We start from the raw sequence: 18,128 nt of genomic DNA on the forward strand, positions 1-18,128 counted from the left end.
TAATCTCGTTAAACGATGACGCTGGAAATCTCGTATATTAATAAAATGGAACAAAAGAAACAGTAAAATAAGTTTTAAATTCGGACAAAACATATCGCATTTTTTATTTCCCGTCTATCCACTTCTTGGAATATCATTTCATTTTAATAATCGATTTACGTTGCACGAAACAATTCCGTATTTTCTCCTCGTATTTATATTTAAACTGACGTTTCATTCTTCTCTTTATATTTATTCTGTTATTAAAATAACCAACTTTCCTTCCCGCGTTAAATAATACATTATCAGGGAATTTTTTTGGAAAACAGAGAAACGAATAGGAATGCTTCCGTAAAATGGCCAGGGTCGCTTCTCAACAAGTATTATCGAATTAAAAAAGAATACATTTTACTGTTTTAAATTCGTACGAAGCAAATAGCAGAATTTTTTGTTTCATTTTAATAAGCAATTTACATCCCACGAAGCAATTCCATATTTTCTCCTTCCATTTATATTCAAACCAGTATTTCATTCTTCTGTTTATATTTATTCTGTCACTTGAAATAACCAATATTCCTTCGTACGTTAAATAACGGATTATCAGGGAATTTCTTCGTAAAGAAAAGAAACGAATACGAATGCTTCCGTGAAGTGGCCAGGGTCGCTTCTCAACAAGTAGCACCGAATAAAGAAGTATTATCGAATTAGAAAAATGGAGGAAGAAAAGAAGAACGGGGCCATTAAACCGATAGGAGATTACCATAGGTATAAAAAGAGCGAAATAACGGGATCTGAAAGGGACAGAGTACGCGAACGAACAGAGGATGGTGAAGCGCTGTACCAACATCGAAGTTAACAATAGACTCGGAGGTGAAGTCGATGGGAAGCCAAAGGGAGACAGAGTGTGAAACGGGCACGGGGCAAAGGATACGGGAGAACAAGGGCGAAGGAAAATCCGGAAAACGAAGGATGGAAAACAGTGGGGTGGAGAAGGATGGTCGGCTGGCGAGCATGGACTATGCGCGCCACGTGTAATTAGCAATGTTCCGGGGTGTCGAGACTCGACTTTAATGGAGCGCGTCGCATTAACCCCGGCATTTACACGTCAGGCACGAAGATCGAGTGGAATCGGAGAGCGTGCCTCTTTCGAGCGGCTTAAATGGATTCGCGTTGTCGAGTTATACGCCAGGTCGCCGCTGGCTCTGCAACAGGGATGAACGAAAGAGACCACCAGAGGCGGGAAGCATACTTTCGTCACCGTGCCATCGATGTGAAATAAATCGGAACTATATCGTTTGCAACATTCTGGCGAGAATAATTTCACGAGAAAGGTGACGATTCGATGCAAATTATGAATTTCAGTATCCTCGTGTCGTTTGAAAATTATCTCTGTGGATGCTGTTAGTCGTAAAATAATTTTATAGAAATTGGGGGGCAATATATAGTTTGAAAAGAGGGCGAAATATCCTCTTTAATGTGTGTAATTAGACATTCAAAGTGAAATCAGTTGGAATGATAATGACACCATTTTTTAATGTTAAAAAGTCAGATGTCATCTTTTAAACCATTACCACTAGTAAGTTATTTCTTTTAGAAATTGTAGGACAATATACAGTTTGAGAACAATCCTCTTTAAAGTGTGTAACTAGACATTCAAAGTGAAATCAATTGGAACGATAATAACACCATTTTTGAATGTTAAAAAGTCAGATGTCATTTTTTAAACCATTGCCACTAGTAAGTTATTTCTTTGTGAAATTCTAGGGCAATATATAGTTTGAGAACAGGGTAAATCCTCTTTAAAGTGTGTAGCTATATGTTATTCAAAGTGAAATCAATTGGAACGATAGTGAAAAGTCAGATGTCATCTTTTAAACCATTACCACTAGTAAGTTATTTCTTTTAGAAATTCTGGGACAATATACAGTTTGAGAACTGGGTAAATCCTCTTTAAAGTGTGTAGCTAGATATTATTCAAAGTGAAATCATTGGAATGATAGTGACACCATTTTTGAAAGTTAAAAAGTCAGATGTCATCTTTTAAACCATTACCACTAGTAAGTTATTTCTTTTAGAAATTCTAGGGCAATATGCAGTTTGAGAACAGGGTAAATCCTCTTTAAAGCGAGTAGCTAGATATTATTCAAAATGAAATCAATTGGAACAATAGTGACACCATTTTTGAATGTTAAAAAGTCAGATGTCATCTTTTAAACCATTGCCACTAGTAAATTATTTCTTTTAGGAATTATAATAATATAAGTGTAAGTTTCTTCTTTGGAAAAGAGTGTTTGATAGGATGTATTTAGGTATGACAAATATTCAGTCATCATTATCCACTGTTAAATTATAGAAACTCATCAATATCCAAAATTATACAAATTTAGTTTTTTTAAATAGAATTTTCGATGACCATTTTACTTACAATTGTGATAATATATGTGTAAGTTTCTTCTTTGAAAAAGAATGTTTGATAGGATGTATTCAGGGATAACAAATATTCAGTCATCATTATCCACTGTAAAATTGTAGAAACACATCGATATCCAAAATTATATAAATTTAGATTTTTCAAATAGAATTTCCGATGACCATTTTATTTATAATTGTGATAATATATGTGTAAGTTTTTTCTTTGAAAAAGAGTGTTTTATAGGATGCATTCAGGTATGACAAATATTCAGTCATCATTATCCACTGTAAAATTGTAGAAACCCATCGATATCCAAAATTATACAAATTGAGTTTTTTTAATCAGAATTTTCTATAACCATTTTATTTACAATTGTGGTAATATATATGTATGTCTTTTCTTTGAAAAAGAAGAAACCCATCGATATGCAAAATTATACAAATTGAGTTTTTTTAAATAGAATTCCCGATAACCATTTTATTTACAATTGTGGTAGTATATATGTATGTCTTTTCCTTAAAAAAGAAGAAACCCATCGATATGCAAAATTATACGAATTGAGTCTTTTAAATAGAATTTTCGATAACCATTTTATTTTGATATATCGCGAGTAAGAATGAATTTCGGGGGTAATTTTCGAAATGAAGATTGCTGTGTAAATGCCAGAAATACCTTCGTGGAACGAATATGTGCTCCGTTATACATCCTTAACCTTTGTTCCTTTAATAGAACGGAATGAGAAATGGAAGGATAAATCGGAAGGGATCGAGAAATTCGAGGTTTCTGCTCGAGAGAGTACCAAATAAGCGATAACAAGTCTACCTACGTTCTAGTAGTGAGATGCTGCATCGGATTCGTAGTCTGTACGTTGAACAGGCTTCCCTTTGTTAGAAGGTACCAGCGTAATCGGCGGAACTGTTTCCCGGATCGTAGCGTAACGATAGAACTATATAATTTATGCCAAGATTATATGCGAGGGCACATTCAAAACACAATTCGCGGGAATTTCAGATCATGCGTTATGCGTTCAAACGTAACAAACAGCCGTGGGGATGTGTAAGGGTTGTCGCGTCAACGTAGAGACATCTGCACGTGATTATTATTCAGGCTAATATACACTCACACATCGGAATTCCACTTTAAATTCCAACTTTAAGTTTAGTACGAATTTTTGTAAATAGAGTACTTCTTTATTCAGTTTAAATTCATTTAAGTTCAACGAAGATCTTAAAAAAAAGGATACATACGATTGGCATTATTTCTGTTCACTTCAAAACAAGAAATCCAAATGAATTTTATTTGCTGTGCAAAAATAGAATATAAATTTTATTTATAGTTAGCAACTTAAAGAAACTATAAAGAGAACCATTATTTACGCAAAGATGCTGGTTAATATTTATGTAAACACCTTGCATAGAAATTTAGATTTCTTTCAATTAAATAAACAATTTATAATACAGTTTTATTATACATATCAGTCGTATGATCGATAGGAATTGCAGAATCTTTTTTGGATGCATAACATCAAAGTAAATGTAAAAATAAACATGGAGGACAACATGAATTGTAATAGTTGATACATTCATTGGATAGTGGATGAAATGCCCTTTAAAATGAGCGTTCGAACGAGTCGATAGCGTAATTAGTTTCGGAGATATGAGGATTTTAGTTTCAAGTCGATCAGATGAGACCGAAGTGTTTGTTTACGTCGCGAGGTCAATGAACTTTCTTACTACTCGGTTAGTGGGTCAACGTGCAACAAGGAGGTCCGACGCGTCAGACGGAGACAGAGATAGTCGAATTAAAAAAATTGCCTTTCACATAAATTACGATATCTTCGAAACGGAAAGTCGGATCGACAAAAATCAAAAACCATTTTAAAGGGGAAGCTTCACCGCTGCCAACAGTGGTTCAATTATTTAAAAAACACTAGTAGTTTCAGAACTGCACGCATGTAAACATTGATTATTTTTAATACGCGTTGTCGACTGTTCTAAGACAGTGAAAACTGAAGATTCTCTCCTTTCATCCTTGCTACACACTTCCTATTCACATCAGAAGCTAACCAGATGCCCGGTTGACAAGTAAATATACAAATTTGTCTCAGAAAATAATTAGAATACAGTAAATATTGAAAAATTGTACATATACTATATAAGAAAAGTCGTGAAGTTAAGAGGGTCTTCTACTGTAAACCGCCAAAAAATTCAATTTTTTGTTGCATTTTCTTAAAGGATATAGCCTTAAAGATATGTGTGCAAAAGCATATCACTGAACTTCTAAAATGTATCTGTTTGAACAGTGTGATCCTTCTGTTTAGATGCATTATTCTCAAAACTATCTTTTCTGAATTGGCTTCCATGATATTTCAAGACTCGACCGATTTCGTTCCAATTTATACTAGAATGAAATCAAAATCACTATTCTTTCTATTTTTTTTTTAGGCTGCTAAAGTTGTAAACAATAAAAAAAGTCGATATTTCAACTTCAAAATCATTTTTTAAATTACCAATCTTTGTTCTGTCCTTTTAGTACCAGTTACAGAAAAATGTATCCCAATTAAGAATCTTTCTCCTTTTTTGGAGTCAGACAAACACAACGGCTGGAATCATGGAAGCCTCTGTACTGCCACTAATTTTGACCATATCTCGTTGTAAAAATTCGTGAATATCACTGACAGAGTAATAAATATATACACGAAACGTCACTACAAAAAGTTGCATAGTTTCTTTATAAAAAAATACCAAATAGAACATAAAAAAATGCGTGATACAGAAGACCCCTTTTAGCAGAAATAACATCGTACATTAAAAATTCCAAGGAATATTTTAAAAGCGATCATTTAACCTTTCTTGTTGACGGAACAAGGATCGTAATGCACAGTGGTAACCATCGAAGAGGGGTACGAAACAAACAATCTGGCGTATCGGTAACAGCACGTAACGAAGTAACGCTAAAACGCTATTGTCCCCGCGTAACGAGAGACGTCGCGGAGTTGCGGAAACTTCGCAGACGCATTGGAAAGTAAGATGGATCTGGTTCGCGGTTAACGATCGAACGTGTCGAACGAGAGTCATCGGGGAAGGTCGCGGGAGCCTTCGACGTCTTGGCATCTAGCGCAAACTTAGTTTACTATCGTGGTTATTTACCCCGCCTTCTTCCGTTCGGTGGGTTGGCGCGCGAGAAGGTAGACGACGTGAGCTACAATGAGACCAGCGCGGCCAAAAGGAGACAGAGAAAGAGAACGAGCCGGGTTGGCGTGGGTGAAAGGGTTAGAGAAAACGGAGGGAAACAGCAGACAAAGACCGGGGGGTGGAAAAGGAGAGCGTGGCGTGCGCGCGCGCACGAGGAAAGAGGGGTTGTTGGACGAAAAGTGAACAGGACGGGGAAAGCTTTGTTCCCGTGACGTCATGATGGAACGTGTCCCGTAACTTCTGCTCAGGAAATTGGAGAAGTATTGTGATGCAGGACGTAGCCTGTCGGGCAAGAAAACCGAGGAACCTTCAAACTCCTTCGTGGCCCGTTTATGTCCTCGTCGAAAATTGTACCTACGTGTGTGGGAACGTACGGAACAAGCTCGTCACAGTCGTATTCAAATAGACGTACGACGATCACAGGCACCCGATGCACCCGGGTCTTCTAAGTGTTCGAGAAACTGTGCAAACACGTATAGAGTTTCGGATTATCTCGCGACGGATCTTGGAAAAACCTTTCGAAACCGAAACTTTTCGAATTTCCATTTTAGTAGCTTTGAACTACCAGCAATAATCTGGAAGTGAGACAGATGGAAAGCACTTAATAGTTCGGTCGAGATAACTTCACGGAATCAAATGCCATCTAATTCTTGGCAATAAAACTAAATTGGACGCGATTGGGCCATCGACCTTCCATTTTGGTACCTTTGGGCCTTGTTCCCGTACAATTTGAAAGAATTTCTCACTTTTCAATAGCAACAAATCGAGGATGTTGAGATTAAGTTGAGATCAAGAGTCCGCTTAAGGGTTAAAACAATCTTCAACTATATATATTTATATAACTTCAACCAAACTTTGATCATATTCAATATTAGTGTAATCTATCATCGACCTTTCCATTTTGATATCTTTGGGCCTTGTTCCCCTACTTTCTTCCAGAATATCTCACTTTTTAACAGCAACCAATCGAGGATGTTGAGATTATTCGAGTTTATCATCACAACTATCACGAACCCTAAGAATTTTATTTTAACCCTTAAGAGGATTATTGGTATCATTTATTTTTCAAATGCTTTAGAGGAAAGTTGATTTTCATTTGCCAATTTGATAAAAATCAATATTAAGTAAAATGAAAAATATAGTAAAATAAATATAAATACGTCTCAAACAAATCTAAAAAACGAAATCATAAGAGGTTTCAGTGAGAATATCCACATATAGATGACATAATTTTTCATTAAGAAACTACAAAAATTAATTCTCAAAATTTGTTGTTAACACAAATTTAAACTAATAATTGTTTAATATATGTCAATGTAATTGTTTGAAAATTTATCTAATTCCTCCATTAGTTCATTATTTTTTAAATGCTTTAAGGGAAAATTGACTTCCATTTTCCAGTTTGGTAAAAATCAACGTTGAGTAAAATAATTCAGTTGAGATCAGTTAATCCACTTAAGGGTTAAAACAATCTTCAACTGTATATATCTATATAACTTCAACTAAACTTTGATCATATTCGATATTAATATAACGAAATAATTAATTAAATTCCAACATGATTTTTCTCAAACACTAGTTAATTGCTACATAGAAGATTGTTTCCAAATCTAATCTTTTATTTCTTAGTACACCACTTCATGGAAATCTTAACTAAATTTATTTAGATAACTTAAAGATTCATTTATATAACTTTGTGGCGCTGCTTCGCTGCGGGTAGGGGATCTCGTGAGAATTCGTAGGAGGACAGAAAAGGAAAGGAGGGGGCGCGTTTCGTCCGGGCCTGCCAGTGGACTCATCAGTAAGGCTTTCTAGCAGGCCCTGCCTTAGACGACTGGGATATTGGGAAGTCGTTCGAGGAGGGGTCGGTCGAGCGCTTGTGAGAGCGCGACCCCTCTGGTGGCGAGCATGGGAGGCGACGCCACATTACCCCCCTGCCAGTGCTAACGATACCGGATTAAGTCTACTATTTACAGGACTTATCGAATACTATGTACATTATCTACAGTTGTTCCGTTCCTCTGGGACTTGTCGTCGTCGTCGTGTCTTCGTATAGCGCCTCTATCTCGATTGACGATCACTGGAGATTTTTTCTCTGATCCTGGCTAGAACTTCGATTCTATTGCCGTAGGATATTGCGTGATTTCTGGCTGCTGCGTGGTCGTTCTCTTGATCGTCTGGCGCGGCGAGTCGTCCTCGTGCCTTGCGCTCCTGAAGTCATCGAGCGTATATGCTGCTGTCCTACCTGTGGCCCCACTATGCGTGCTATTGCTGCTGCTTCGAATCCTGCCAATCTGTGTCCTCCTGGAGACGACGGCCTCGTCAGGTAGATTTGGTCAGGACCGAGCGATCGAGTGAACGAAAGGCCACCTTAGGAGAGGGATTACGAAAGAGCTATTTGCTAGTACGATTAGACACGGTTGTTCGGCGCTGCCTCCTTCGTCCTACGCTGCGTGCGGGTCTGCGGTTTCCTGGAAAATTCTCGAGCTGCTTCCTAGTTGTCCAATTCACCGTCCGGGTCACCAATTGTGGCGCTGCTTCGCTGCGGGTAGGGGATCTCGTGAGAATTCGTAGGAGGACAGAAAAGGAAAGGAGGGGGCGCGTTTCGTCCGGGCCTGCCAGTGGACTCATCAGTAAGGCTTTCTAGCAGGCCCTGCCTTAGACGACTGGGATATTGGGAAGTCGTTCGAGGAGTGTATATATAGCAACGGAGGGGTCGGTCGAGCGCTTGTGAGAGCGCGACCCCTCTGGTGGCGAGCATGGGAGGCGACGCCACAACTTCAACTAAACTTTAATCATATTCAAAATTAATATAACGAAATAACAAAAAATTCCTGTCACATGTCAATTCAATTCCAATATGATCTCTCTCAGCCACTAGTTGATTGCTACAAAGAGGAACCTTTCCAACAAATCTAATCTTCTATTTCTCAACACAGCACTTCATGGAAATCTTAACGAGTAAATAAATGAAATTTATCGCCCCAAGTTTCAACAGTCTCCGAAAGAATTTAATAATTATATGCATTAAGCGACGATCGCGACGGAGAGGAAAAAGAGAGCCGGCAGATTCAGTGTCTATTAAATTTCATAAACCTTTTCGTAGACGCTCTCGAGCCTTTTTTTTTTGTTCTAGGTAGGGTCTTGCACTTGGTAATTCAAAACTTCTGACTTCCATCTTCACCTTCGTTCCGCGCCACTCTCTTCCTCTCTTTCTTTCACGCGACGGGATCCCTCGCCTCCCCCCGGAGTTCATCTAAGTTAAGCTCTAGTGATTTGCATTCCAGAGCTAAGGACGCTCAAAGTTCGATAAGGCAATAAGTGTGAAAAAGTGATTCCCGGGCATCGCGGACGGTATCGTAGCTTTCCAATACGCTCGACAACATACAGATTAATCGCGAAATTCCGCTACACGGCAGATAAAAATAAAGACGAACTTAAATGGACGAATAGTCTGTGGCTGACCGGGCAGAAACCAGAGTGCACGGTTAAGTGTGCTGCTTTCACGGTCTTCTCTCGACTGGGCGGCGTTTAAAAGCCGTGGAATACAATTTATTGTGATTCCCACTTATCGTCGGCGAACTCGCGATGGAAAATACTGTGAAATGCCATTTGGAATTATCAAAAGATCACCGAGTCGAGCGACTTTCCTCTCTTTTTAATCTTAACAGTTCAAATTGCTCGAAATATCGATCGACACTTTGGCGGGATATTTTTAAATTTCCTACGAACTTACTAGAGATACAAAGCGTTTCGTACAATCATTATTTTATTATAACAACTTTCTTCTCTTTTCAATCGTAATAGTTCAAATTACTCGAAATATCGATCGACACTTTGGCGGGAAATTTTTAAATTTCCTACAATCATTATTTTAATTATATTTTCATTCGACGAGCGTTAGAATTTTTCTCTGAAGATTGAGAAATAAATACTTGTTTGCAAGTAGGTTTTTTTGAAACCTGGGCAGTGATCGAAGTAAGGGGTAAATTGGATGACCGTGACCGCGAGTGGAGATTCTAAAATTTAGTTTGGCCGTCGATGACGCGGAAGGAAACGAAGGATTCGAGTTGGCGCGAAGTCGTTCCCATCTTGACAAACTCGTAAAAGCGAAGAGGAGTCGTAAACCTGCCCGTAGATCGTCGTCACTGAATATTCACGAATTCACGGATAGCAGGGGACGAAAAGGAGCCAGGAGACACATATGGCCGGGCGTATCTTATATTCCAAGCACACGTATGCGCCTTTATTCGGGTCCCCGCGCGAACTAACCGAATTCCACAGAACGTAGAATCGCTTTCTACGACGTTGAATGGAAATGTTGGTCGAACGTCGACGGAAGGACGACTGTAATCGTTCCGCGCAATATTTTCTCGCGGGATGCTCCCGGTAAAGAGATCGTGAATTTGTTTAGACTTCGTCTGAATTCATTAGCCTGTACCCTGAAGAGCTCTGTTTCCATGCAACTCGATTGTTATCAATATAGAAAAATACCGTACCAAAATTTAGCTAATTTGATAGCTCAAATGCCAAAGTTTCGTTAATTAACCCCTTGACGCTCATGCTCGAGTCTGACTGCTTTGAAAAATGATATTTGTTTAATGGAGCGATTTAAAGGATGACAATATTTGTTTTCCTTGAAATTATTCGTTAGATACAACATTGTAATTAACAAAAGTCGCATATTTATACAGCTTAGAAACAAGTAGAATAAAGAAAACTGATCATTGTTAGTCCAATCGAAAAATGTGAGTGTTAAGGGGTTAAAAATGATTTGGTCGGTAGTTTTTTGATCATTTTTGTATCTGAGATACACCTGGGTTAGTTTTTAGGTTAAAATTTAATTCGACAGCTTAAATACCAGAGTTTCGAAAATTAAAAATTATTTGGTCGATGGTTTTTGACAATTTTTGTATCTGAGATACGTCTGGGTTAGGTTTTAGGTTAAAATTTAATTCGACAGCTCAAATACCCAGAGTTTCGTTAATTAAAAATGATTTGATCGATAGTTTTTTCAAAATTGTTGTATCTGAGATACGTCTAGGTTAGGTTTTAGGTTAAAATTTAATTCTACAGCTCAAATACCAGAATTTCGTTAATTAAAATTATTTGGTCGATCGTTTTTTGAAAATGTTTGTATCTAAGATACGTCTAGGTTAGTTTTTAGGTTAAAGTTTAGCTAATTCGACAACTCACATACTCAGAGTTTCGTAAATTAAAAATGATTTAGTCGATGGTTTTTTTTAAATTTTTGTATCTGAGATCTCCTTGATCTGGCAGGTTTAAAAGAATACAACAGAGTAATAGTTGTCAAGTTTTAATAATTAATATATTAATTTATACACTTTGTGATATAGATAGTCGTATTCGTTTGAGCTTGTAATAAGGAACACTGAAATATTTCTATTTTAAAAAGTGGTCCCGACAACTTTGAAGAGCATTTGCATTTCCTGAAATTGGTCGTCAAATTTTTTTAGTAACAGTTTCTGTAACAATTAAGAATCCTAGTGGTTATCCATTCTTCATGCTGAAACGTATCGTTTCAATTTTTTAGAAAGCAGTGTCGGGAACGGAACTCAGTGTAAAGACATTTCCGCATTTTGTCATACACTCTTCGGTCTTACTTCCCCAAAGCGCAAGAAACTAAAACTCTAGACCCTATGTTGAGCCTTTGGCGTCTCAGTGTGTTGGAAAGTGGATTTCCTAAGTTAGAACCTCTTTCGACGAGACACTCGGTGACTGGCAACTGGTTTCCGGGACGCGTTCGCAACATTTCTCAGCTTTGCAATGGCGAACTAAAAACAAAGGATGGATAACGCGTTTTGGTCAGCCGCTGAGTGTCTCGTGGAGGACCGTAGTGGCCAGAAGTATATCACGGGGGAAAAAGTTTAGATAAAATCAGAGTATTCTGAAAAGTAATCGCTAAATTAACAGAAAATTAAATTATAAAAATCGTTTTATTCCCGAATCAATTCTCACAAATCCTCTGCATTAAATTGTTTCTTTCTTCAAATTTTCTTGCATCGATGGATATTTACTCGTCACGTCTACATTTTTATTTGATAATTGATACTCTTTGAAGTTTCCAAAAGTAAGTCATGTCCTTTGAGGGAAATCTATTAATATTGATATTGATCTATGTGTCATTTGACTCTTGAAGAAACTGCAATATTGACAAAAGGTTGGAAGAATCTCCTCAAAGACCACGAAAACCTCAAATATCTTATCACATTTCTCCTTTACTTTTCTCCATTTTATCTTGGATTAGGTAAATTATTTTTCCATACCATTTAAACATTTTTCTGCTTAATACGATTTTAATCTTTTAATCTATTTACCTCCAAAAGAGGGTTAAATTAAATTTAAAAGGTTTGCAAACTTTTCAGGAAGTATTTGTATCGTAAACAGTGCTCCATGTTTGTTTGTTTACAACAGAGCTGTTGAGCGTCGAGTAACGTTTTACGGACTTTATTTTCCGTTCAAATGTTTTAAGTTTCTTGTCGAGGGTTTAATTTTTCGTTCAATTCGTCGCCACTTCGCGCGTTCCCTTATTTGGCCGGGTCCAAAGTACACAATTTCGCGATACCGGTGTGTTATGTTGCGCGTGGAATTTCGTTGCGGCGGAAATGGGTAGATCAATCGATGCGTGGAGAAATTCCGCTTGTATCGATCATTTTCAGGAACAAAGTATGAAGTTGTATAGGAAGCCTTTCAAAGGAACAATTGTCTCCGAGCATTGTTAGAAAGTGCGCCATTCATCGGTGCAACCGTGTCTTTGATATTCTGTTTACAAGTTAAATGCAGTGAAAAATGTACTGTTCGTCGAATGATCGCTCCATTGTGATTAAAATTTGACACAAACGGTGTTCTAAATAAACTATAATATTTAACTACGGTGCTACGATTCGTAAAATATCTTTTCATTCGAGTTAAAATTGATAAATATTTATAAAATTACGTATTGTAACATACTAAATTTATATTTTCATAGAACATTTTTGCAAACAACTCAGAATTCTTTTTATCTCGATGGAATTTTGTCTCGTATAAATTTTATCGAAGATTCAAATCCGACCAAAAATGAGCTTATTGATCTTCGAATAAAATATGTACCAGAATTGAAATCTCTGTTTGATGAGGGCTTTCAACGTCAGTTTAAGAACTGATTTACTTATCATATCGAAATCAATTTAACAGTATACTTTCCTAAATACATACCCTTATTCGAGCAATTATTCGAGGGAACAGGAATAACTGAACACTGAAATCGATAAGTCAATACGGTTCGTAATTTAAAGTGTAATTGGCCGAGAATTCTTTTCCTCCTCGATAACAAGTGAATATCCATTAGTTGTATTTTTAGTGAAATAGCGACCCACTTTTCGTTGGTACGAAGAACCTAGAAATAATCTTCTGGATAGCAATGATTTATTAGAGCACCTTCGATTTTAAAAACTTTAATATAATTTATGTACGCGAAGGCAAACAGTATTCTGTTTCACTCATGTTACGGATAAAAAATGTTCAGTTACCTTTCATACAGTTTTCAATCCATCAACGCGTTAAAATGAATTTTATTCGAAATTCCTTTGAATGGGAGAATATTATTCGGAGTAAGCTACAGATGTACGGGACTTATAAATATGTAGATTATGGTACAGTCAGGGAAATATTATTTTTATTAGGGAGTGATACAGGCGTCAGGTCACGTTGAATAAAACGATCCGGAAACCGTGGTGTTCATGCAACGTTTCAAATTTATTTTCGCGTAAATTTCGCCTACTCTTGTACTGAAATACCTGTGCAGCCACAAACGATCATCATCGGAAAAGTGATAGTGTCGCGGTTTGGTCAGACACAGTATACGCGTATGTACTATAAAGTACTGCTCTACATAGTACGAGACCCATGTACGATCAATGGTCCACGATGAATATTTAAACCACTTTCAGAGAATGTTCCAAAAATTGGAGAATGTTTATTTAAGTTGTTCGTTTCGAACCGTCGTATTTCAAAATAAAACTAACTTTGATCAGAGACTTATTCTTTTAATAACTTTATATACAGGGTGTTCGGTCATCCCTAGGAAAAATTTTAATGAGGGATTTTAGAGGCCAAAATAAGACGAAAATCAAGAATATCAATTTGTTGATTGAGGCTTCATTAAAAAGTTATTAACAATTAAATTCAAAAATTTCAAATCGGTCTGGAAAAATTATTTTCGGTTGTGGGGGACAATTACAATCATTTTTGGTGAATAGACATACCCCCGAAATCCTACCCACTTTCAAGAAAAAAATTCGAGCAGATGCTGAAACTTTTCGGCAAAATTAAAAAATTCCAAATCGTTCTAAAAAAATTATTTTTAATTACTGGGGCCAATTACAATCATTTTTGGTGAATAGACATATCACCGAAATTCTACGCACTTTCGAGAAAAAAATTCCTTACCGAAACTAACGTCTGACCCCACATTGACATGTTTCCCTGAAATTTTTCGACGGAAAAAAAAATTTCAAATCGTTTGAAAAAAATTATTTTTAGTTACAGGGGTCAATTATAGTCATTTTTGGTGAATAGATATACCCCCGAAATCCTGCACATTTTCTAGAAAAAAATTCCTTACCAAAAATGTAATGTCTGACCACACATTGACATGTTTCCCTGAAATTTTTCGACGGAAAAAAAAAAATTTCAAATCGATCTGGAAAAATTATTTTCGATTACAGGGGTCAATTACAATCATTTTTGGTGAATATACATACCCCCGAAATCCTGCGCATTTTCTGGAAAAAAATTCAGTACGGGCGGAACTTCAAACGTTAATAACTTTTTAACGAAGCCTCCATCAGCAAATTGGTATTCTTGATTTTCGACTTATTTTGGCCTCTAGAATCCCCCATTAGAATTTTTCCCAGGGGTGGTCGAACACTCTGTATATTTTATTATTGCTTAGGTATTATTCTCCTTAAATAGAAATTTAAACAAGAAAATTTATTACAAACTTGCGTAATAAACAGAGTGGATTTTAAGATTAATTATTAAGCTCGTTAGTAATTTGTTTCTAAAAATATTTCACGAAAGGAAAATTGCGAAAGAATTCATTTAAATAAAAATGAATTACACAAATACGAATTCCAGTACTAGTTTATAATTGCTATTTACGCGAAAGTAGCACGTAAAATCGGTAGAATATTCATATTACGTAATGGCGGGAGAAAATTTACAGAAAAGTTATTCTACCTTATCGTTCGCGAGACGAATTTTTCACTTCTCCACAATCTGCATACTAATAGCGATTGTCTGTTAAACATGAATGCAAATCAACGGCCCCTGCCGTGTTATTAAACTTCCTGTACTTCTTCGACACTTTTTTTCCCCCCTTCTTTTTGCCGTTAATTTAATCACCGAAGCGGAAACGGCGTGTTTCACAAACAGCACGTGATACTTGAAAAATAATTATCTCGAACGAATGATCTCTCACGCTAAGTCCATCCGAGCTCGCTCTAATCTGCATCTGATCTAAGCACGTAAGCCCCTATTAAGCATGCAACGCGATGCAATTTATCGTCGCAACGGTTCTCTTAAAAGATTCAGAAGTTCTCGACGAGCAGAAAAAAAAAAGAATAAAATTAACGTTAACGAAAGAGATATTTTCGTCGCTGACGTATTATTATCTGTTCCAAGGGGATTCGTGAACGACGCGATTCTCGTTTCTTCGTATAAAAGGCGAGATCGTTTCGCGGGCAGAAGTCTAAAAGTTAACGTTTATGTAAATGCAAACCACTTGGGCTGTTTCGAGGTGCAGAAAATTTTCTGAAAAAAATGAGATCCCACCGGTGAAAAGCGAGGCAATTTTAAAGACCAACATTTTTCAAGCACGCTCTTTCGGACGACGGCGAAGCGTAGGCAATTTAAATACTTTCAGATCGCGGTAAACTGCTCGGAAGAATTTGAGAGACCGCCATTCTCGCGACACGATCGAACTGTAGAAAGATCCCATGCGGTGACAATCAGAGATCCAGTAAATTATACGTATTTTGAATCGATTCACGATACGTTTGTATGATAATTGGTCCTTTTAATTACATTTCATCGAGTATGTGGCGCTGCGGTTAGGATCTTGGGAGAATCGTAGGAGGACAGAAAGAGAAAGGTGTTTAATGGACTCATCAGTAAGGCTTTCTTTTTTTTCATCAACTATTTATTAAAAATATATTTACAATTTATACATTATACAGTCTTTTCTCATGTCTGGTGTTTGAAAGTTCCTGCCTCTGTTTGTGGCTCTACCTTTCATTTTGATACAGTATAGACATAGTGTCTATTTTTCTATTACAGTTATCGCAATGTGATGTCTAATACTATATGGTTTCTATTAAAGGGGTATCTTTGCTTACAGGAAAGTGTATTAAAAACCTGTTTTTAGGAATAATAAGGCTTTCTAACAGGCCCTGTCTTAGATATTGGCCAATCTCTAGGATATTGGGAAGACGGTCGAGCGCTTGTGAGAGCGCGAGCCCTCTAGCGGCGAGCATGGGAGGCGACGCCACAAGTGTTTCTTGCCATTCCTGAGTTAACAAGAGTTACACATTTGCTATTTCATAATAAAGCGATTCTGAGAAATAAACTTGATTTATTAAACGAAAGTTTCGAACAACGAATAAAAGATACAATGAATAATAATTACCATTTACGTTGGTTGTTATAAAATGGTTAAATTGTCATTTCTGTCAATTCTAAACAATAACTTTGATTTTAATGCTTGATAATAAAAAAAAGAAAAGAAAATATATTAGATACTTACTTGGTGCTATCCACTTAGATACTAAGTTGCTTCGAGTAATTTAACACTAGATTCACGAAAGCCGTCAATTTGACGGATGCCAGATTCCATATTTAAAATTGCAGAACACGTAAATATTATTTTTTAACAACTTATGTTGAATTTGATTGATTCGATAGCATCAATACATATTCCAATTGAAAGAAAAATCGTATTTTAAGGTAATCAATGAAGTACATTTGTTGTAATAATTATTTTTTCCCCTTTTGAATCATAGTGTTCATTATACTGCCATTGAAATTTACATTTGTCGAAACAGGTGTTACTTATTGGTTATTTATTATTTTTCGAAACAAAACAATGAAATATTTATAAATACCAGAGAAATAAGATTCTATGGCAACAATGTTTATTTTCAACGCAAAGTCAAAATCGTCTACGGATGCAGTGATCTATAACACATGCCCGTAAATCTAGTGTTGATGCATACTCAGAATACACTCGAAGTAGATCATGCAAGATCGAAAACGTAATTATAACGAAGATTCTGTTATTTTCGATGAAACATAGGAACCGTGCAGTTGTTTAAAAATTTTATCGAAGGCATAGATCGCGCGAAGAAGGTTGTTTTTGAGAATCGTCGAGGCTGGTTAGCCCAAGAATATCTCATTCGTGCAGAAAACCGCCTTCCTGGCCACGCTGTATATGCGCGTACGTAGCATTGTAAATATTCCGAGTACATAGGTACGCGCGAATGTAAATTAGAGTTAACCCCGTTCGACTCTTTTTGTTCAGCTGTCTGCGTGAAAGAGCCAATTCGTTGCTGCTGCTTGCTGCTTCCGCCGCTGCTTCTGCTGTTTGTGGTATAGATCGGCTTTACCTTGTCGGTAACGAACTGCAGCATTTCGTGTTCTGTGTTCCGTGTTTCGCATTTTACGTCGTTCCGTCCCGGCCGCGGAGGCGTACATAGGAATCAGTGGTTTCGTAAATATTGCCATCAAAATTTTTACTAGACCGACGCAAAGACTCGCGCCGTGATTTCTGTTTACGTACCCTCCTCGTGTAACTGGATTTTTATTCTCTCCTAAAAGGTCGTTCAATTAACCGCTTCCATTACGATTCCACCTGAACATCGATCGAACAAAGAATATCGTAATTGGGAGCTTGATCGACCATACGATAATCAGGATTTTATTTTTTCGTTATTTTAGCTTTCATTCGATCGAAATCAAGGTTTCTAGCTTCCCCCTTCTTCGTTTAATTACATATTAATTTAGAGATCAGTTCTTTTTCTTTTTCGATTGAAAATGTTTGAGCTTGTTCTCATCAATGAATTAATTTCTGTTTGTTTGGAAACGATCTTTTCATTATTTTAATTTTTATTCAATTAAAATCAGGGTTTCCAGCTTTTCCTTTTTTATTTAATTATATATTAATTTAGAGGTCAGTTATTTTTTAATTGAAAATGTTTGAGCTTGTTCTCGTCAATAAATAAATTTGTGTCTGTTTAGAAAGGTTTTTTTCATTGTTTTAGTTTTTATTCAATTAAAATTAGAGTTTCTAGCTTCTCCTTTCTTTATTTAATTACATATTAATTTAGAGGTCAGTTAATTTTCTTTTTCAATTGAAAATGTTTGAGCTTGTTCTAGTCAATGAATAAACTTTTGTCTGCTTAGAAACGATCTTCTCATTATTTTAGTTTTTAATCAATTAAAATCAGGGTTCCCAGCTTCTCCTTTCTTTATTTAATTATATA

At 36.6% G+C, this 18,128-nt stretch overlaps 1 protein-coding gene across 1 annotated transcript in view; it reads left to right on the top strand.

Annotated features, from left to right (window-relative positions):
* Positions 1–691: 691 nt before the first annotated feature.
* LOC122401361 (lachesin-like) overlaps positions 692–18,128 on the top strand; it is a 241,232-nt gene continuing 223,795 nt past the window's right edge. The window contains 1 exon segment of the mRNA XM_043403441.1: positions 692–816. Within this exon segment, the coding sequence (XP_043259376.1) occupies positions 692–816 (125 nt within the window).

This window comes from Colletes gigas, unplaced genomic scaffold (assembly GCF_013123115.1).
Source record: "Colletes gigas isolate AHSC1104 unplaced genomic scaffold, ASM1312311v1 Colletes_gigas_Sc00024, whole genome shotgun sequence".
In the NCBI taxonomy this organism is placed as follows: domain Eukaryota; kingdom Metazoa; phylum Arthropoda; class Insecta; order Hymenoptera; family Colletidae; genus Colletes; species Colletes gigas.